Source organism: Cibotium barometz, chromosome 27 (genome assembly GCF_041138505.1).
Source record: "Cibotium barometz isolate CiBa-2024 chromosome 27, ASM4113850v1, whole genome shotgun sequence".
In the NCBI taxonomy this organism is placed as follows: Eukaryota; Viridiplantae; Streptophyta; class Polypodiopsida; order Cyatheales; family Cibotiaceae; genus Cibotium; species Cibotium barometz.
In genome coordinates, this window is record NC_141072.1 from 51,814,560 (window position 1) to 51,836,932 (window position 22,373).

The 22,373-nt window shown below is 44.5% G+C and overlaps 1 protein-coding gene across 1 annotated transcript in view; it reads left to right on the forward strand.

Moving 5' to 3' along the window:
- The first annotated feature begins 2,760 nt into the window (after positions 1–2,760).
- The window catches only part of LOC147623504 (uncharacterized), a 47,438-nt gene continuing 27,825 nt past the window's right edge, over positions 2,761–22,373 (forward strand). The window contains exons 1-6 of the mRNA XM_086821673.1: positions 2,761–3,072; positions 3,151–3,246; positions 9,940–10,068; positions 10,167–10,262; positions 10,526–10,625; positions 10,731–10,847. Of these exons, the coding sequence (XP_086677799.1) occupies positions 2,962–3,072; positions 3,151–3,246; positions 9,940–10,068; positions 10,167–10,262; positions 10,526–10,625; positions 10,731–10,847 (649 nt within the window). The 5' untranslated portion in view covers positions 2,761–2,961. The remainder of the gene's footprint in view (positions 3,073–3,150; positions 3,247–9,939; positions 10,069–10,166; positions 10,263–10,525; positions 10,626–10,730; positions 10,848–22,373) is intronic.

Sequence of the window (22,373 nt, forward strand, 5' to 3'; positions counted from 1 at the left end):
CAATCCTCTCTTATGGAGAGCTAGGGTTCTCAACCTTACCTCCCTTGTTGTTGTTTGTCACTACAATGAGGCTTTACAAATGGGTGGGGAGAAGAGAGAGAGAGAGAGAGCTATGGAAAGCTCAACCTCTACATAAATGCCTCGGTGTGAGGGAGAGCATGTGGGAGAAAGGGAGAGAAGGGGAGAGGGAGAAGAGATCTTGCATCAACACACCACCATCACTCACCCACACAATCCTCAAGCATGCATGCAATACAGAAAAGAAAGCACACAAGCAAACATCAATCATCACAAGAAAAAGAAACTCAAATTTAATTGTTAGAATGTGATGATATCCTTTCTCATTAATCCAAATGTCTTATATACAAGACTCATATTTACAATGCTGACCAGCTAGGTGGGGGGGAGGGGGCAAAAGCTAGTCTAGGATAATTTCCTAGACTAAGTATCGACATTGCACAAGTCACAATGCTGACCAGCTAGGTGGGGGGGAGGGGGCAAAAACTAGTCTAGGATAATTTCCTAGACTAAGTATACATTATCGGCATTGCACGTCACAAGCTCGATTTTGACTATCTTTCAACATTACACAAGTCGTAAGCTTAGAGATTTTCCATAATCATTTACATGAAGCACATTATACGGTATTAAAAATATGATCGAAAAATGTCGCTGTACCAATATGGTTAACAACTGGTGTTAAAGTGAAGCATAATTCACTTTAACAACAAACATATAGCATTGACTTTGAGGAGACATTCAACCTAGTTGCTAGGATGGCAAGCTTGAGAGTTGTCATTGCTATGGTTGCAGAGCTAAGGGATGGTCTTTACATCAAATGGATGCAAAGAATGCATCTTTACATGGTGACATATAGGTCTTTACATCAGATGGTCTTTACATCAGATGGATGCAAAGAATGCATCTTTACATGGTGACATATAGGAGGAAGTTTACATGGTACAGCCATCAGGATATGAGGATTATACACACCCATATTTTATTTGCACAAGTTGCCATGTCGTAAAGCCTTGTATGGCTTGAGGCAAGCACATAAAGGATGGTCAGACAAGAGGAAGTTTAAGATATTAGATGTCGATTATTGGATTTTAGATATTTAATGTCATTATTGGATTTAGATATTTAAGGTCGATTTGTGAAAGTTTGATAGGGGGATTGTGCTAATGGTCATCCATGTTGATGACTTGATTGTTAAGTGACAATGATGATGATATTCATGAGGGGAAGATGCTTCCTGAGAAGAAGTTTGATTTGGGTGAGCTGCAATACTTCTTGAGTATAGAGGTGATTAGATCACATGATGGGATTTGGCTTTTACAGAGGAAGTATGCTTTTTTAAACATGTTGTGTCTAAGTATGGGATGACTGGACCAATGCGAGAATCATTGGACCAATGCGAGCATCATTGGAGGAGATTGTCTGGCAGATAAAGGTGATCTCATGGAGGACCCTATTATGTACATACACGTTTGATTTACATGACTATCACTCGGCCATATTTGAGCTATTTGGTTGGACTAGTGAGTCAATTTATGCAGGCCTCAAGGAAGCCACATTTAGATGCGGCTAGGAGGATACTCAGGAACCTAAAGTCCACAGTACATTATGGACTTCTCTATGAGGCTGGTATATAGGTATACATACATGGGTTCCCATGTACATATACAGGTATACGTACATGGGTACACGTAAGCAGATTAGATTGGTAGTGTCTTAGTAGACATGAGATCTACTAACGACTTTATGCTCTCTTTTGGGAGTGCTGCTGTTAGCTAGCGCAACAAGAAGTAGGTGAGTGACATCTTCATAAAGGCATTAACACAAAGGAGCTCATAGGTTTAGAAGCTTACTTGGAGCGCAAGGTATCCAGTTGAGCTCGAGGGGGATTGTTGAGTTATCAAGCTCAAATAGTGCAGATATGAATGCCATGCCAGGATGACCCCTCCACACTTATACCACTGGCATGGTTGGTGGGATTATGGTTAATATGTCGCTAGTGGTTTACAAGCTGTAACTTTGTTTACTAGAGTTATGGCATAGTTATTACGCCAGCTCATATAGTCGGGTTCACACTATGGACCTTGTATGTTTTAATAGTAGAGTACTTTCTCTTATAGTATGTTTTAATAGAAAAGTATTTTTCCCTTATAGTATGTACTCTTATCTTTATATTATGGTTGTTTGTTTTAATAGTGAAGTATGTTCCCTTATAGTATGTACTCTTATCTTTACGGGTTCACACTAGGACCTTGTATGTTTTAGTAGTAGAGTACTTTCCCTTATAGTATGTACTCTTATCTTTATGTTATGGCTGTAGAGACAAGTGTAGAAAAAATCAGTCATCCATCTCTCTCTCGTGTGTGTGTGAAGAAGTTTGATTGCAAGGAGCTCAATCTCACCCTTCCCCCCTGCATTCTTCTCAAGAGCCTCTCGATGCTGCCGTGAAGTTCGTGGACATAGTGAAGGTTGCATTCTTATACGACAAGGGCGAGCTACTTAGATAACCTTGGAGGGGGGTCACCTCATAGCGTTGGAGATGGTGAAGGTACTAATCAAGCGTGACCAACTCTAGAGGAACAAAAGAAGCCAGAAGGTAGAGGGCTGCAAAGATAGAGAAAGCAGCTAAGCTTTTGCACATTGTTAGAGATTTTCTAATTAAAGTTTTTGACCTTTTGAGATTTTTTTGACATGTGACACGTGGTTTTTCTCACTACCCAAAGTAAAACGAGTGATGATGCTGCGCTGCTGAACGGCGCCTTATCTGCTCGGAGCACACGAGTGCACCTTACTTGCAGACGGGTGTACCCATGATTCTCAATACAACTGCGACGTCGACACCTGTTGTCTGCTGCCTCCCTCATACACGATGTCAAGCCCGCGCCCGGATGGTGGTGCTCATGTGCGCGCGCTCTGATTCAACCGTCTCCTCTGCCCAAGGACATGAACATGAAGATTTTGCAGGCGGAGCCCTGCGCAACGTTCGAGTTGTGCTCGTGGCCCCCCAGCATGCAGGCAACGTCGGCTCCGTCTGCCGCGCAGCTGCAAACTTCGGTGCCGCCCTTTACTCTTCAAAATGACAAATTTGTTTTGTGAGCGTATATCAGATGCTGATCGTTGTGGTTTTTCCAGGGAAGCAGAGTGCCGAGACGTCTTCCTGGTACGCATCTTCCATTCAGAACGAGTGGCATCGACTTCGACATAGCAGCTAAACTGAACATGGATGCTGTTAGTAGATAACTCAGAGCGGGCATCCTTGGGGACATCATGCTTTTTAGTAGAGTAATTACAGCTAAAACAAAGTCTCTTTAATCCAACAAAAATTATCTTTGAATTTGTAAAGAGATTGTACATTAAAATGAAACCAGATATTAACCCTCTCAACGAGGTAAAAGAAGGAGGGGCCTCTCTTCATTACCGGTGGCTCCTCTTGAAGGGAGACTACATTCGAGGGCGAGGGGTGAATTGCCTTAATGGGGCCTGGGATACTCCCCTCACCTCTGGTTGGGAAGGAGTGACATGCCTCTCTTGATAGCCCTGGAACTTCCTTGAATGCACTCCCAGCAGCTGTCCCTGTTGCCGAGCTGTTTGTGAAGGCGTAGGTGGAGGTGGTCCTGATCATTGGCTCCACTTTAAGCCTGGCCACAGATGATTCAACCACCTAAGCCTGCAGCTCTTGGGGCAGCAATACCAACCTTCTTAAGGATACCTTCCTTATCTTTAATCGTTCATCATCATGTCACAGACCTAATCCATGATGATCATAGCTCATCTGTGATCATTTACCTGTGCTCCTAACTATTGCCACTGCCATATTGCTCCACGTAGTGCTTCAATGTCTCATCCTTGTGATGAGACCATATGCTCGTAGTGCAAAAGGACTTTGGAAGAGGTTTCACCAAGCCCCTGATGGTCTGGAAGCTCTGGGCCTGCCAAATCTACCTTACTGCTATTGTGATGAACCGCTTCTTGGAGATGGGGGGTTGTCGTTTGGCGACCACGGGATTGCGGGTGCACTTGGTGGGCCACCATCAGAGACTCTTTCTGGTGGGATAAATGAAGAGCCTGTCCAATGCCATCCTTATCATAGTGAATGGTGGGGCCCACCTCTATTACCTATGCCACAGTACCGCAACTGATAAAGTGGTCATGGTTGTGGTCCAGGTTGACGAGGTGCAGGATCCTATGCTAAACCTGCTGACTGGCAGGACAATCCCGTGGCAGCGATGCTAGGACTGGCAGGGACGGGAATGTAGGGATCTGTGCATGGTGGCGATCTAAACGTCCACTTTTGAAGACCTCTCTGAGCAGTGAGTGAGGAAGTAGCAGCTCTTGCGGAGGCAGACATTGCTTCAGAGATGCGTGAGAGAAAGAGGGAAAGAAAGAAAGAAAGATCTATTAATGTCTACAAACAGACCCGAAGGGCCTATGAGACCATCAATAGTACAATGATACCATGGGTTTACAGTGCCATGGAAAGGACGTGAAAACTGAAATTGAAACTGAAACATGACTGTGTAAACAACCTGATGGCAGATATGGCTATGGCAGGGCATGGAATGTCGTCAGAGAATCTCATGGATCTGTCTCTCTGTGTTGTGGAGATCCTTGGTCCTACCTGGATCGGGGGTGCTTGGCACGTAGGATGGAGTACGCCTGATCACTTAGGTGTCACATGCGAAAGCTTTGGGAGTCTTCTTTCAGCCCTAAACAACTTATCGCTTAACCCTGGGTTATTCTTACCCTGGTTAATACTGGTCTAAGGCCCATTTTGGGATGTAACATGTGCAGGCTGATTCCCAAGACTAATCCTTGAAGGGAAACAAGATAAAGAGCAAGATTAAGGACCAGATTTTGGAGCTTGTGCTATTGGTTTGGGCAGGAAGACTCTGTGGAGGACAGAGGAGGCTGTTGGTTTCGTGGGGCAGCCATGGGCTAGCCAAGACTTGTACACCTTTTTGTATTATAGAATATACTGAATACTCAGCTCTCTCTCTCTTCTCTCTATCTTCTGTATGCGTTTTGCATCAACCATGTTCCAGGATGGTGTTTAGGGTTGAAAGAAGACTCCCAGAGCTTCCACATCTGACATTGGTATCAGAGCATCAGGCTCAACAAGGCTAAACATTGATTCAGTACCATATGAAGGTTCATAACACAAAACATGGAAGAAGTTCCCATGAGGTTGGTTGGTGGTGTTCCACAAGGCCCAAGGGGAATGGCAGTCTTGTGAGTCGGGTGCCACTTGGGTCATACCAGGAAAGGCTTTCAGGCAACGGTTCCAGGAAGGGAGGATGATCCGCCAAGGGGTGGAGTGAGAGTGTTAGACTCAATACTCACGAAAAGAAGACCAAAGAAAGTGTTAAGAGACAAGGCATGAAGGGAAAGGAGGCAGGATGGAACAAATGCATAGATCTTCATCAGATTTGGCGACTGGGCAAGGTTTTCAGTGAAAAGGTTGCCAGGAAGGGAAGGATGACTAGTTTGAGACTCCAAAAATAAACATTAGGATGATTACAGTCACCCAAGAACAGAAGTTGGAATCCCGTCATCAAGTTTAGTAGAGGGGGATTTCGTGTGCCAAACATGTGTAGGCTAATTTCCAAGACTAATCCTTGAAGGGCAACAAGACAAAGAACAAGATTAAGGACCAGATTTTGGAGCTTGTGCTGCTGGTTTGGGCAGGAAGACTTTGTAGAGGACACATGAGGCTGTCCGCCACCTCATGACAGAGTATGTCTCTGTTGGTTGCGGTATTTTACGGAATATTTGTCCAGGACTTGGCGGACAGCATCAAGTCGGCCAGTCCATGAAGGAATTCCAACCCTATAAAAGGGCACACTTGCTCATTGTTAGACTCATTTACTGCTCTAGGGAGTAGGGTCACTATATTAGATGTAGTCCACCTTTTCATGGGACAGCCATGCGCTAGCCAAGACTTGTATGTCTTTTTGTACTACAGAATATACTGAATACTCAGCTCTCTCTCTCTCTCTCTTCTCTCTATCTTTTGTATGTGTTTTGCATCAAGCATGTTCCAGATCCAAAAGTGCTTACTAGCTTCATTGTGGGTTGCTCTGGAAATGAATGATGACTCAAGGAGCTAGACCATTTAGGCTAGGATATGAATGTAACTTGGGAGAATGTTCGTTCTCTAGGAACAAGTTGCTTCAGTTGAGAATCCTCTTCTATGAGCCGTGAATTGAGGGGTAGAATGAAAGAAATCTCAGATAGAAGTCTAGCTTCACAAGGGGTTTCGAGTTCTTTTTTGTTGAGAACTTGCGTGTTTATGTTGAGGGATTTCCACTAGAGACTTTCCTAGGAATATATTATGTGTGAGGAGAGATTCTGGTGGAAGAGAGGAGTTCGAGACAAGAACTGAAGGCTAACAGTTGAGTCTCGACCGTACCAGAAGTGAGAAGTTCTAGACAAGAATAGAAAATTGACAATTGAGTCTCGACCGTACCAGAAGTGAGTTGGGAATTTTTTTGGAGAGACTTCGGTAAGAGATTGATTGCTTTTTACATCTTATTGAAGAAAGATTCCATTACATTAGAATTGGGGTCTCCTAGTAACTAGGGCCAGTTTTGGTGGTTGGAGGGAACTTCTAACCATTACATCTTTATTGGGGAAAGACTCCAATGTCAAAATCACGAGTATCATGTACATGTGCAAAGTGATTAGTACTAATCTTACATTAGTTTGGTGATTAAACTAATCTAAGGTGGGTGACGTCTAAGCATGCTCATAATGACAAATTGTTAAAACTGATTAAGCAGGAGACTTAAGCACAATTAGGTTACAAGATTGAAACTTGTACTCATATAGAGGCTTACGAGCTTGTTTCATGTTTGATTGCTTGAAACGGTCTCCTTTTATATAAGGAGGTACATCTTTTGGTTTGTACATGAATATGGGAGCCTTTGCTCATGTGGCTTCATGCTAGACTGTGCTCTTTCTTGGCTACTCATTCTCACTCCTTACTTGTTCTTTGTGCTCAATGGCACCACATTTCTTAACACCCCCCCCTTGGTGCCATATTTTTAGGGTACTGCAAGGTGGTCAGATGTGAGGTTTTCAATATATTATCACCTCTCCTCTCTCCCTTTCTCATTTCTAACTTGGTTGGGTAACTCAGAGACTCTTTTCGTTTGGTTACTCTCTAGCTCAGAGGTTATTTTAGAGATGGTCAGGTGAATTTTCACTTCCCCAGGGTGCTTACTTTGGCCACTCTCTGGTGGTCGAATGTTCTCAAAACATATCAATTTGCCTACTCATTTGGTGGCTTTTACAACATATGATTTAGGTTAGGGTAGTGGTTGGTAGCTCCTTTGTTGCTCAGTGGTGCTGCTTGCTCGAGATCTTCTTGCTTTTGCTTGATGAAGATCCCTTGTTGCTTTGTTCATGCTTCATGTCGATGTCTTGTCCTTCTTTGTATTGTTGAATGCTTATTGGTTCTTGGTCTTTGCTCTTTGGCTTCACTCTTTGACTGCTTGTCCTTGCTTGTCTTCGTGTCCACCTTTTGGCGTTGTCTTCTTCATTGTAGGCTTTGTTCCTGATGCCACTTGATGCTTCTTTTGATGCTTTGTTCTTGATTTCCTTATGTGCCTTTAATGCACTTAGTGTGGATGCCATGCCGTGTACTATGGTCATCTCATGCATTTGTGCTTTGAGCATGCTTAGGATAAGTGTTTAATGCACCTTTATTTTGCTTTTGATACTTAGGTATATGTGTTTTCCCATGATGAAATTTAACCCTTCCCCAAAGGATGCTCTATGAGACCAAAATGCTACATCATGTCCATGGAATATATCATCATGGTACTGAAAGTAAAACTAAAAGAAAATATCCATTAAAAAAAGAAACAAAGAGCCTCAAGCTCTTGCATCAGCCAAGAATATCTCGCATAGGGAGTTGCAACATGGTATCCAATGTAGGCTGATAGTACCCAATGTAGTATTGCGGTGGTGGGAATGATGGCTTTGATCCTCCTAAGGTGACGTGAGCGTGAGCGGCGGCTAGCCTAGTCCAAGGTAACTTCTCTCGGGTGAGGTGGGTCCACGGGATCCACCAGTGAAACCTCCTGTGTATCTCATAGTAGCTTGGGCAGCAACATATGTAATGCTCCTTTGCCTCAACCTCTGTGTGGCATAATCAGTAGATCCTCTCCTCCTTGGGTCTCCATATGAGCTCCCCAGCTCGGAAGATGTGCTCACCTCTTCTGGTCTCCACTCTAAGGCAGTGGGATGAAACTCACAATCCACATAGCAAGGGACATGTGAACACTCAGGTACCCGGCTGCTGGATTAATCCATTCTTAGGGAGCGTGAGGAAGTGATCTCTGTAAAAGTGCATCTTTGGTGGGAGCTCTGAAGGTGTGATCCATGTGTAGTGGGTGTAGAGGCTGAGAAGATCCAACTGGATAATCCGGTTGGTGTCCTCATGAGAGAGCTAGAGAAAAGGGGAGTCCAAATTGTACTGAAGGGATGGGAGGAAGTTCGTGCGGAGCCCATATCTTGAGAACCAAGTGGAAACTTGGGCATACCATACTCCACGGTGGCCCTTGAGTGCTAGTTGTCTCGAGGACTGGAGGGCAAACCTTGGGTACTTGTGGGGATCCATGTGAGTGGTGCGATGGAGGTATGTAACGGTTTGGAAGAGTGTATCCACTACCGTCAGGGCTGTCGCAAACTCTGCCTGGATAATCTGGTGTGGGACTAATGGTTTGCTATGGATCATAGGGAGAACATCATGACTCGGGGCCTCTCAACTGGCTGCCAATCCTCATCGGATAAATCTGCGCCCCCCCCCTCCCCCTCCCCCTCCCCACCCCGCCCCTACTCCTCCCCATAGCCTCGATTCACTTTTCTACGGCCTCACCTAAGTGTTCCCCTTCACCCTTGAAGGGACCTGGCTGCTGAGATATGTGTAGAGCTTTACGAACGTCAGGGTCAAGCTCATCCTCATTTGTGTGAGGATCTGGCTGTCTACCACGTTGCACACATCTCATGATTATGCCAAAATGATACATTGTTAAATTTTCTCTTTGTCTTCGTTTGGAGATCCTAAGACGTAAGAAGTTCTAAAAATAGTTCATTCAAGATAGGGTACTCGTTCTACTGTAAATCCACGACATACGTCCGAGAAACAGAACTTATTCCTTTAAACTCAATATCTGGTGCTCACAATCACTTAGACAACTAGAATTTTTACAAAACATTCCATACATCAAGGCTGGTGTGACCAGGGTGTCAAAAAGCCAACCCTTCGTTCTGGGCTCGTGGAAATGTGCCTGGAAGCACTGCCGCTCAAGGTTGCATATCCCCGTGTCACTTTGGCATGTGCTGCAAGAAGTATGGTGAAGCTCTTTCATTTCTGTCTGCACAGATAGTCTGAAAGAGCCCTTTAATGTGTGTGTGTGAAAGAGAGAAAGAAAGAAAGAAAGAAAGAAAGAAAGAAAGAAAGATATATTAACGTCTACGAGAGGCCAAAGTCGGCCTATGAGAGAGAGAGAAATGAAATGAAATGAAATGTTATATTAACGTCTTCAAAAGGCCATAATGACCTATGAGACCAAAAGTTACATCATGGTGGATCTGATACAATGTCTGGATAAAAAAACCCAGAAAAATGAAAAATAAAGATGATACTACTGGTACCTAGAAAATGAAACTGGAACTAGAGAGAGATAGATAGATAGATATTAAGCGTCTACTAAAGACCCAATGGGCCTTTGAGACCAAAGTGATACAATAATGTCCATAGCATATCTCATCTTGGAATGGAAAATAAAACAGAAACAAAACATAGCTATCTCAATGGGGTGATACAAAACTGTCCATGGAAACTCATCATGGAATACCGAGAGAGAGAGAGAGAGAGAGAGAGAGAGAGAGAGAGAGAGAGATTTGTTTTTCCAGGTGGATCCTGCTTGTGATCACCATTCTCAGGAGGGGTTTAATGCAGCTGCTAATTCCATATCTAGGGAACTTCTCCAACGAGTTCATGTCAAAGAATCACTGCCACAGGCTATAGAAAACTGCTCTATGGTAGATTGTGAATTGCTCCTTTTACATATCTGTCTTGGTGATGGTTGTATCAGATTTATTTCCTGTTATATTAAGCAATTGTTTGCATGCTCTATCAGGCTGTTGCTTTTACAAGACGCACAGGGAAAATTAGGCTTCCAAGCTTCACCTTGACAGAGTTGATTGTACCAGAACATCAAAACCTTAAACTTGCGGTGTTGATACCAGCCTTATTTGTTATGTTTACTTTTATGTTTACTTTTAGAGCTTTTATTCGGTGTTGATACCAGCCTTATTTGTTATGTTTACTTTTAGAGCTTTTATTCGGTGTGCCAACCCAGTATTGCAAGGGCTTGGAGCTAGAAATGTCGTTTGAGGCTGTAATTGAGTTATGTAGGCGTTCAATCTTGCTAGGAGGCATTTTGATTATTTTTCATTCAATGCATTAATCTTATATCAATGATGGAACCATTTGCAGCTCGTGTTTGGGAGAGAGGATTGTGGTCTTCACACTGATGAACTATTGCAATGCACCCATGTTTGTGCAATATCCTCTGGTGCATGGCAGGGATCTCTTAGTACGTGTAAATGCTATTGAGTTATTATGGATCAAATGTAATCTTAGTCTCACTGTTGCTTTCATGGCATCCATCTCAATAAAGTGAATTTTTTGTGTTTGACAGATTTGAGTCATGCAGTGGCAGTGGTGCTTTCGAGATTGTACGAATCGTGGGCCCCTACAGAAAAAGACTTATATGAGGCGGTACGCTTGGATTCAATAGCTCACAAGACATTGCCAGGTTCGATTTTTTTTGGTGCTTACCATTAATTGCTGACTTGAAATTTTATGTATGCGTGTGTGTGTGTGTGTGAGAGAGAAATGAAAATGAAATGATATATTAATGTCCTCAAAAGGCCAAAATGACCTATGAGAGAGAGAGAGACAGAGAGAGAGAGAGAGAGAGAGAGAGACAGAGTTATATTAATCATCTGCGACAGACCCCAAGGATCTATGAGACCAAAAGTGATACAACGGTACCATGGAGAGAGAAAGTTATACAAATCATCTACGAAAGACCTCGAGGGTCTATGAGACCAAAAATGATACAATGGTACCATGTGTGTGAAAATAAACCTGAAAGGGTATTTTATCCAGCCCAAAAGGGCCTATTTTGACATCTTATTTCAACTTTATCTGCTGGCTGACAGCCACACCTGACCGACCAGTACCCACTCTGCCTAAATATATATGAAGCGCATCATTATTCAGATTGCACACGATTACAAGAACCTCTTCTGCTGGTCGCCTACATCAGGGCTACCATCAGCGTTTACATCTCGTGTTGCTGCTACTGGTGCAGGCCGCCTACATTAGGTGCAAACTCTGCATTCTCTACTGCTGGACTGGCCGCCTACATCAGGTGTACCTTCAGCGTTTTTCTGCTGCTGGATTGGCCACCTACACCAGTATATATATACACCCATTGCATGGTGTGTGATTTGCTATGATCTCTCGTATATTCGGTCCTTTGGTCTCTTTTGCCCTCACATGATATTAGAGCTATCATGAGCAAAAGGATTGAAGATTTTGAGAGCACACAGCATGGAACGATTCTGGAGGATAAGCCTTTTTTACTAGATGTTGATTCTCCTTATTCAGATATGGATCACACGGAGGATGGGACTCCTTATTCACTGAGAGCCCTGTTCGAGGTCTTTCATTGGGAGACGACCAGCCTATTTTTACCTACTCACCCTCTACACCCTTGGCATCTCGTCTTTCTTTTCCGAGCTCATCAGGCGTTACTTCCAGAGGAGGATACATGCCTACAGCTAGTGTGCCAGTATTGGACCCAGATATTCAGCCTCATCTGGAGAGCCCTGCTTCTCATTCTGACCGACAGCCTGGACTTCGGTATGGGACTTTTTCTCTGGAAGGATAGGTACCTCCTCGGTCGTTTCGTGCGGTCATCCGGTCACTTGGGTAGTTGACAGTGGAGCTACACACCATATGGCACACAATGCTGACATTTTCATCTCTCAGCATCCCGCTAAGGGAGAAGTTCGATGTGGCAACAACACAATGATGCCCATCAAATTTGTTGGCACCGTCTTATTTGACACTAACACAGGTCCCAACCAGGCTACCGTGGACAATGTCTATCTTGTCCCTAATTTAGGCCTCACTTACTTTCTATATCTCCCAGCAGCCCCAACTCGATCGTGGAGTTTACTTCAATGAACGAGTTGTCGAGGTAATTGATGAGACTACCGGTCTTGTTGTTGCCAGAAGTCAAGCTCAGAAGGATGGCTTGTACCGGATGTCTACTTTTTTATTTGAGCCATCTTCTGATGGTTCGGAGTTTCATCGGGTTCGTGCCTATGTGACCCGAGCTCCATGTGACATTGAATGACTATGGCACTTTCGCTATGGTCATCTACCCTATGACACACTCTACGAGTTATCTCAAGACCAGTTAGTTGTTGAAGGCATACCTAGCTTCAAACTGACAAAGGATGTTTGCCAGCCATGTCAAATGGGTAAGCAATATCGCTCACCATTCCCACAACATTCCACTCATTGTGCTCAAGGAATCCTCAAGTTGATTCATTTTGACTTGAGTGGCCAATCCCCAACCCCTTCCTTGAATGGATCTCTCTACATGCTAATTGTTGATGATTATTCAAGGTGCATGTGGGTATATTTCCTAAAGCATAAATCCAACGCCTTCCAATACTTTTCCACGTGGGTTCGGTTAGTCACTAATCAAATGGGCGTCTCAATTGGGATTGCTCGCAACAGTGACAATGGTGATGAGTTTATCTCCCATCAATTTACTGAGTTCTTGCAAGACCAGGGCATTCAACGCCAACTCACCTCCACCAACTCTCCCTCACAAAATGGAGTGGTCGAGCGCAAGAACCGAACTGTGATGGATATGGCACGCTCCATGCTTTTGGAGGTGAGCTGCCTGAATGCCTTTAGTCAGAATTAGTCAACACTGCGGTGTACCTTCTTAACCGTTGCCCCACGGTTGTTGTTCCCCACAGGACCCCGTTTGAGGCATTTTTTGGCGAAAAACCAAATGTTTTCCATTTCCGTGTCTTTGGGTGTCGTGCATACACTCACACTCCGAATGACACAAGGGGCAAGCTTGAGCCAAGGAGTGAGTTGCTCATTTTTGTGGGCTACTCTTCTGAATCAAAGGCTTGTAAAGTTTTTGATCCAAGATCAAACAAAGTCTTCGTTTGTCAAGACATTGTCTTTGATGAGCGAGATTTACTCCGCCTTTCGCACTGCCCATACCAACCGAACAAGAATCTTAGACTATGCCACATGAACCCATCAGTCACCTACAACTTTGCCTCTTGAGGAGGCTTCCTCCTCCCGACAGCCACCTAGGGACCCTTTACCTTGTTGGTACCAATAGACCATGCGTGATTCTGGCATGCTTCCCCATAATACCCCTTTGGATGGTCCTCGTTGGTCCACCAGGCTTGCTCCTCGTGTCTCATTTGCCTCTTTCTTTTCCGTAGACTATGTGGCGCATGATGAGCCAACATCGTGGAAAAATGCTATCAAACCTCCATCCTGGAAACAGGCTATGGAACTAGAACTCGAAAGCATTGACCGTAATGGCAGGTGGTCCCTTATGGAACGCACTCGTCGTAAGGAGGTCATTGGAATCAAATGGATCTTCTGCACCAAAAGCCGATGGTACCTTGGACAAATACAAAGCGTGGCTTGTTGTGCAAGGCTTTCGCCAGAAAGAAGGCATTGATTTTGATGAGACCTTTGCACCCACTACTCGAATGACGAGAATCCGTCTTTTACTCAATCTGGCTGCTCACCACAAATGGCTAGTCTATCAGATGGATGTTAAGAGTGCTTTTTTAAATGGCATTCTCGAAGAGGAGGTCTACGTTGACCAACCTCCGGGCTTCCTGCTCCCTGGGTTTGAGGATAAAGTCTTTCGCTTGCATAAAGCTCTTTATGGGCTTGGCGCTTAAGCAAGCCCCCCGAGCGTGGTATCATCGCATTGACAAATTTTTTTTGCAGCCAAGGTTTTCAACCATCTCACTGTGACCCAAATATCTATATTCACACTGATCAGGGGATGGTTTGCTACCTAGTGCTGTATGTCGATGATCTCATTATTTCTGGTTCACATCAAGCCAAAATGGTTGATATCATAGTTTTTCCATACGGCAAACGCATACGGGTATGGAAGTATGGAAAAAGTATGGTTCACACCCCCAAGAAATTCCATATGTTGGATACCATACAACACCCTAAATTTAAGGAAAAACATGCTACATATTACACAAAAAACCAAAGAAACTTGAAACTGCAAAGATTTTGGGATTAGAAAAAACATAAATGATGTAGAGCCAAAATCCAAACGCCGGACTTTATATCACTGTAACTTGTTTACATCATACATGTATGATCAATGATGTATCATGTAACATGTTACATAAGTAGGGACTAGGGAGTGTGGAGTGGGAAAATGCCAAAACCTGTCACATGTAGGCTGTAGGCTGTGCCATGTGGACAAACATGAGGAGGTCCAAGCCTCCAAGAAACTAAATAAAACATGAGCAGTGAGGAAAAACATAAGTAGGAAGTGGACAAAACATAAGTAGAGAGTGGAAGAATACTAAGTAACCCTAAGGGTTAAGCCTCATCAAAGCTCCCCTTATCCTCAGCATAATCAATGGGCTCCTCATCTGGGGCGCATGTGTGAATGAAAACCCAAAAATGGGCGTTCAGGCATGTGAAAACCTCTTGCATTGTGGCATAGTTCCAGTACCTCCAAACTCAAAAGCCTCTACTCCGGTCTCAAAGCACATGATCTTCATCTTTGACAACCAAATTTTTTCCCCCCTCATCTTCTCTCATGATCCCCTTTTGGTTTGAGAGGGGGTGTGTGAAAATAAACCCAAAAGGGTATTTTATCCAGCCCAAAAGGGCTATTTTGACATCTTATTTCAACTTTATCTGCTGGCCGACAGCCACACCTGACCGACCACCACCACTCTGCCTATATATATATATGAAGTGCATCATTATTCAGATTGCACACGATTACATGAACCTCTTCTGCTGGTCGCCTACATCAGGGCTACCATCAGCGTTTACATCTCGTGTTGCTACTGCTGGTGCAGGCCACCTACGTCAGGTGCAGACTCTGTGTTCTCTACTGCTGGACTGACTGCCTACATCAGGTGTACGTTCAACATTTTTCTGCTGCTGGATTGGCTGCCTACACTAGGGCTGTCTTCAGCAGTTTCCGTTGCCTATATTAGGGCCTATTTACATCTCCTACTCTAGGGCCAGCTTCATCGCCTACACCAAGGGTGTCTTCAGCGTTTACATCTGGGCTGACATCAGCCTTACTTCAGCCTGTCTTCAGCGCTTACATCAGCGTTTTATCTTCAGACTTATATCGGTGCTTTCATCAGGTTCCCTTCAGCATTGTTATCTGTGTTTTTTGGGACAGCAGCCCTCTCTGCTCACTTCTTCTTCAGGACAGCAAGCCTACCATCTGCCTCGGATCGTGACCTTCTCCGTCCGCATTATCATGGGACAACAGCCCTCTCTGCTCCTTAGGAGTCTCACATAGAGCTCCTCTACTGGATTTTATCATATCCATATATACACACCCATTGCATGCTGTGTGATTTGCTCTGATCTCTCGTATATTCGGTCCTTTGGTCTCTTTTGCCCTCACACCATGGATATACCGAGCCATGGAAAATTGAAAGAAAAGAAACAATCTAACACTAGTGTATGTACATGTAATCATCAAATGATCATGTATGCCGTAACCACCGCCTTGGTTAGAAGTGATTTGATGGTGGAGGGAATGTTAGCATGTCATATCAACGGAAAATATCTTGGATCTTGTTGAGATATCGAGCTCAACTAGTGCGGATATGGATGACATGTCAGGATGACACCTCCGCACTTATGCTACTGGCGTGGCTGGTGAGATTATGGTTGATATGCCACCAATAACATGCGGAAGCTTCGGGGGAGATCGGTAACTTCGATGCTTAGAAATCAGCACACTTTTCGCAACGAAAGTAACGCACAAAACTGAATATAGATGTGCAGAAAATAGAGAGAGAGAAAGAGAGAGAGAGAGAGAGAGGGAGAAGAGGACACAGTATTGGGTCCCGAATACCCTCTGTAGGGCCCCCACCATGGATGGTGTATTTGCTTTTATTAGAATGATGCAAATCTTAAAATAAAAGACTGAACCTGAACCTGAACCTTCTTGGCTGAGGAGGATCCTCTGCCCTTGACCTTCAATTCTTCACCCTTTGCGTTAGCTTCTCCTTGGCTGTCTTGGTCCTTGAGTTAACTCCAGCACTTTGTGAATTATGGGATAAGTGGAACTGAGTTATGCCCTGGGTATTTATACCCCTTCAGTAGTATGCTGGTCTGCTGATCGGCTGGTTAAATTTCCCTCCACGACTTGTTTTATCTAGCATTAAATGCTGATTTTTATGTGTGTTCACACTGCCTTTAATGGCTGGCCAGGCTGCCCATTAGATGGACTGCTGGGCAGTCCTGCGCAGCCTGTTTGGGCTGCCCAGCCAGGTTGGCTGGCTGCCCATGGCTAGCCCACAGTCTGGCCAAACCTTGAGGCTGGCCGACTGGGCTGCCTGGGCCTGCAATGCTGGCTGACAGCCCCTTCCAGCCCATCACATGGCTGGTGGGCACAGCCGGGGCCTCCCTGCCCCCTTGGGGGTGGGTCTACACTCCCCCATACCAACATCAATAGTCTTGGGGTAGCCCTATGGGCTGGCCCCATCTCTACATGAGAAAACCAACATGCCTACACAGATGTCTGGCATCTGGTCGCCGACCAAACACACAGAGCACCTGACATCATTCCAGAGGGAGACTCACAGCGCGGACTAGCATTGTTTCATGTGTAGGGCAATGCACACCTGACCTTGGACGCATGTGCAGGACAATGCACACCTGACCTCAGACGACTGGAGTGGAACCCTGGCTGGCTCGTCTCGGACTGGGCTCACATGGGACCAGTTTTCCACCCCAGGTCCTGCACCTTCTGCACAGATATGTCTATGTGGCATCCAAGTGCAGGATGCACGTGACATCCCCTTTAGCATAACTTGACGGAAGCTGCATAGCCTCCAAATAATCGGTCGGATAGTCGTTGAAAAACTCTTTGTCAAGCCATACCGTTTCGTGGGTCCCTCGGTCATGAAACTTTGTGAGGAACTGTCTTTGCCTTGGGCCTGAGCCTTGCTTGAAGCGGTGCAAAAGGATCTGTTTTGGAACCATAACTTCACCTTCATCAATGATATCTGGTTCTGCCTCGTCTTTTACTTTTGAAGGGATAGGACCTGCATATGGTTTTAACCAATTGACGTGGAACACATCGTGCATAGTCCAACTCGGAGGTAGCTTCAACTTCATTGAAACCTCATTAATCTTTCTCTGGATGGGAAAAGGTCCAAAGCTCTTGAATGACATTTTTGGGCATCGCTTGTCCACTTGTTTCAACCTTTACTTCATAATCTGAAGATACACCCAATCACCTTCCGAAAACTTCATATCTCTTCGGTCTTTGTTGGCCTGTCGAGTATAGGCCTCCTACGCTTTAGCCAACATGTCTTTTATTGACTCCAAAATCTCTTGGTAAGACTTCGTCAGTTTGTTCACTTCAGGTACTGAAGACGAGGTTCTGGTCAATAGCGACTGGAATGGTCTTCCAAACGTTGCCTCATATGGAGTCCTGCCAATAGCTGAAGAAAAAGAATCATTCAAAATAGCTTGAACTAAAGGCAAATATGATTCCCACTTACCTTGCTGATCGTGGACATAACACTTCAGCACATTAAAGGCAACTGGTTGTAGATTTTTGTCTGGCCGTCAGTCTGTGGGTGAAATGCACTGGAAAAATTCAATTTAGTACCGAAGTTATCAAACAATGCCCTTCAAGAATGACTGGTAAACTTAGCATCTCGGTCTGACACTATGGTCCTAGGAATCCCGTCAATCGGGTACCAATCCTGAATGAACAAATGGGAAACATCTTCGGCGGTCACATTGGCCCTGCATGGAATAAGCATAACTAATTTGCTAAATATATCAACTATAGTCAAGCACTGAGTATTATGCTTACCTAGACTGGGAGGCAGATTCGTGACAAAATCCATCGAAATATCTTGGAAAGGTCCCTCAGGAATTGGCAAGGGTTGTAACAACCCTATCTTCTTCCCACAAGGAGCTTTCACCTTTTGACAAATATCACAATGTTGTATATATGAAAACACATCTCGCCTCATCTTTGGCGAATAATATTGCCGTTCCAACTTCTTCAAAGTCGAATTCATGCCCCTATGACCACCAATAATGGCGTCATGGGCGTCATGGAGAAGAGTTGCCCTGAATGACTTCATGACACATAGTCGGCCTTTGTAGAAAAGCCAACCATCACGTATCAAAAAGTGGCATGGTCCTGTGGCATCCGATGCGTGTTCCCATTGTGTACCGAATTCCTTGGAATCCACGTACGTGTGCTTCATGTCAGTGAGTCCCGTACTAACAAGGTCAAGTTTAGTGGTATGAACCAACGTTACCTATCCCTTCCGACTCAAAGCATCGGTCACTGGATTGGCCTTTCTTGGAAGGTACTCAATCATACCACCAAATTGCTAGAATATCTGGTTCCAATGGTGCTGTCAGTCACTCCACTGTGCACTTGGCATTGTCTGAATCTAGCGTAATGCTTGATAGTCACGGCCATAAAGAAAATGTTTCCAATGTTTCAAGGCCTGCATAATTGCGAGGAGTTTCCAATCGTAGACTGAGTAATTCTTTTCTACCGCGAGTAGTAACTTAAGCTACTGGATGACCATTCTGTTGTAATACACCTCCAATTGTGATGTTACTCGCATCGGTGATCACCTGGAATGGCTCGTTCCACGAGGCAAGTGCTACACAAGGTGCCTCTGACAAAGCTACCTTGAGGTTCTTGAATGCCTCTGTCACATGCACTCTGCACTCAGTGCATGGTGACAAACTGGCTCATCATCAACAGTGCAACAGTTGTACAGTATTAGAACCCAGTAGGATGATATTTGTCGTACGACGCCGTGACCCCATTGTACATCCTCAGTCCAGGATAAGTCAGGCACGAGCTACGTAGGTCATTCCTCAGCCTTAGCGGGTCAGTCAGTCAGTCAAGTCCCTTAACCCACTTGGAGAGAATCATTCATGCATGTAGAGTCAGTAGAAGCCTTAGGGTTTGCATCAGAAAGCACTCTACATTTTGCATAATATGCATTCATATGCCTGTGCATCATTTAGAACATCCCAGAAGCCTTAGGGAATTTACTAGGATTTATCTGGTATTTTTTTTCATATTTTATAGTATTTATTTAGCATTTATTGTCATTTATAAATATAAACTTTATTAAATGACCAGCCAACTTGACCAACCTCCAGATAGTATAAATAGGCTTGCATAGGGCTTAGTTTATCATTCAGTCTTCAGTGTGCTAAGACCTTTCCTCCTCAGCCCTAGGAGTTCCCTTGCCTTCAGCACTAGACTAGTCTCATCCAGCCCTTGGAGTGCTTGAGTTTGCTTCAGCCAACCTTGTTCATCCAACACCTGCAGTTCAGCAGGCCCTACAGCCTTAGGCGCCTGCATTCAGCCTCAGTTCAACGCCAGAATTCAGCATACAGTCAAGCCTCAGTTCAACGCCAGAATTCAGCATAGAGTCCAGCGTTTTCTGCATGTGCACCAGCCGTGTACAGTCCTCTGCGTTTACAGATCAGCAGCCGTACAACCAGCGTTTCTGTCCATATATGCGTTTCTGTCCAGCAGCAGAACAGCTTGCGTTTCTGTCGAGCAGCCTGTGTTTTCTGTCTTGCATCAGTTCTACAGCAGTGTCCAGCCTTCTATGCATCATCCATACATGCAACAGTCATCTGGTGAAGGTAACACAACATTCATAAGCATTTACAGCATTCTAACATAGCGTAGAACAGTCCACCATCTCCTTTTCTCAGCCTCAGGTGTGCAGCCCTTCCTCATGCCCTTGGGAAGAGTGCATAGGCTCGAGATCAGTTCCTCGAGGTGTTTCTACAGCCGTGTATAGTTTAGCCAATCTCCAATCCTCTGAGATCTTGCGTTTGGCTTATCTACAGTCCACAGTCATTCTCTCTAAAGAAATAAAGCAAATACTATCTCGTTATCGGGATACGGGGCCCTTCAGTGGGTAATTCGGGACCCAATCTGGTGTACAGTTCTCATATCTCTCTCTCTCATATCTCTTTAAAGTTTGAAGTATTAAAGTGGATTGCTAAACTCACGAAACTCAGGATACAGAAGACAGTGTGAGCATTTGTGTGACAGGATCTTACAATACAAAGACTTCCGCTGCATGTCACATTGGTATCAGATTCAGATTGTCCACACACACCGTATCCTAGCGTGGGGGCATCCTTGGATGGTTAGATTGCTTTCCAGCACGACCACCGACTTCAGCATCATGTCTACATAAGAGAGTACTCATCAGCCGTAAGACGTCTCCCCTGAGGGAGACCTTGTTCTTCCGCCTACAGCAGACACCATAGCTCTTCTTAGAGCTCAGATTTCATGTGCCTATGGTGTGTGAGAGAGAGTTGAGAGGAGAGAGTGCATGTGTCTCTTGTATTTGTGCCTATGAATTCAAGAGTGAGAGGAGTGAGAGTCCTTGTATGGGAGAGGCAACCTCTTATTAGTGACAGCTTGAGGGAGGAGACAGTGGAGTGGAGCTAGCCACCACTAGAGCATCTTTGAGTGTCTTTAGAGATTTAAGGTTGGAGCTAGAAAATTCCCCACCAACGACACATTAAGATAAGCATTATCCGTTGCACTCAAGGAGGGATAGTGTAAGTCGTAACATTTTTGGCAATATTGTTGTTGGGGAAGCAACCGATCTCTTTTCACTCTCTTTGAGGGGTGAAAGCACATATAGGCCTGCTTTTGGTACTTGAAAGCAGGTAGTTTTAAAGCACATATAGGCCTGCTTTTGGTACTTGAAAGCAGGTAGTTTTAAAGCACTGAAAAAGTGGTTGTGTGGTTGCTAAAAAGTGTGTGGTTGCTTTGTTGTGATATAGCTTTAACAAAAAAATAGAAAAGACTAAAAAGAAAATAATAAATGATTACTGTCAGCTTTGCCAGTTCCCTCCCACTATGCACATTTTTCAAAAATCCCTCCGTCCCTCTGTGAACATTTTTGGAATATCAATCCCTCCCCTCTCTTCATCCCTCTCCCCCGTCTTTTCTTCTCTCTCTCCCTCTCTTTCTCTATGTCTTGTAGGAATGGTGGGAGGAAGCTCTCCAAGTTCAACTCTCTCTCTCTCTCTCTCTCTCTCTCTCTCTCTCTCTCTCTCTCACGTTAATGACTTTGGGAGAACCTGCCTTTATAGCCCCGTCTAAAGCTCACCACTGTGAGAGGAGACTTTCACAAGCACCATAACCTAGCAGAAACAACCCTAGAGGGCACCAACACTCTCAACTGTGCTACTGACATCTCTTGGTCCTCATCTTTCCCAATTGTATACTTCTATACCCTCCCAACCACCCTAGGCAATCCAGTTGCTACTCAGATTGTCTTTTTTGATCATCTCATACTTTTAACACCTTTAAACCTTCTCCAGAAATCCCCAACCTGCTGACTCCCTGCCGACCACAGCAACACCCAGCTGACTGTAAACTGATACAGAACTGAATGAAAGTGTTGATGCCACTTGCTAACAAATGGGTCCTCGAGGATCCTCTATGATCTTCCAACTTCAACAACTAATCCTCCCACAACCCTAGTACCTTCCTGTTATAAATAATAAATTCTAGAATTACTCACCGTTAAGCACTTCATACCTCAACTCAGATTCTCTCATGTCTTGAAGGTTTTGAAGTGTCAGCAGACACAAAGCAGAGAACAGCTGATCTGGCTAAATCAGTAGTCAGCTATTAGCTAAGTCAGAATCGAAAAGGTCAGCATAGTCAGTTTCAGGTCAGTTGTGGATCAGTTGTTGTGTCATTAGGAGGTTTATAGTGTGATATCTTGTGGTAATTAGTGTTGCTTGAGGGTGGGAAGTAGTCAAAGTACACTTAAGGAAGGTTTCAGGTATAGGTTGGCTGAGTCAGCCAATGCTTAGTCGGTTTCCGTCTCCAACTCTTGGAGGCAGCAACAGCACGTCCTTCTACACCTTCAGCAGCACCCGACTACATCTCCCTCTTCTTTCAGATGGAACAACAAAGGAGAGAGGACGAGGCCCGAAGGAAAAG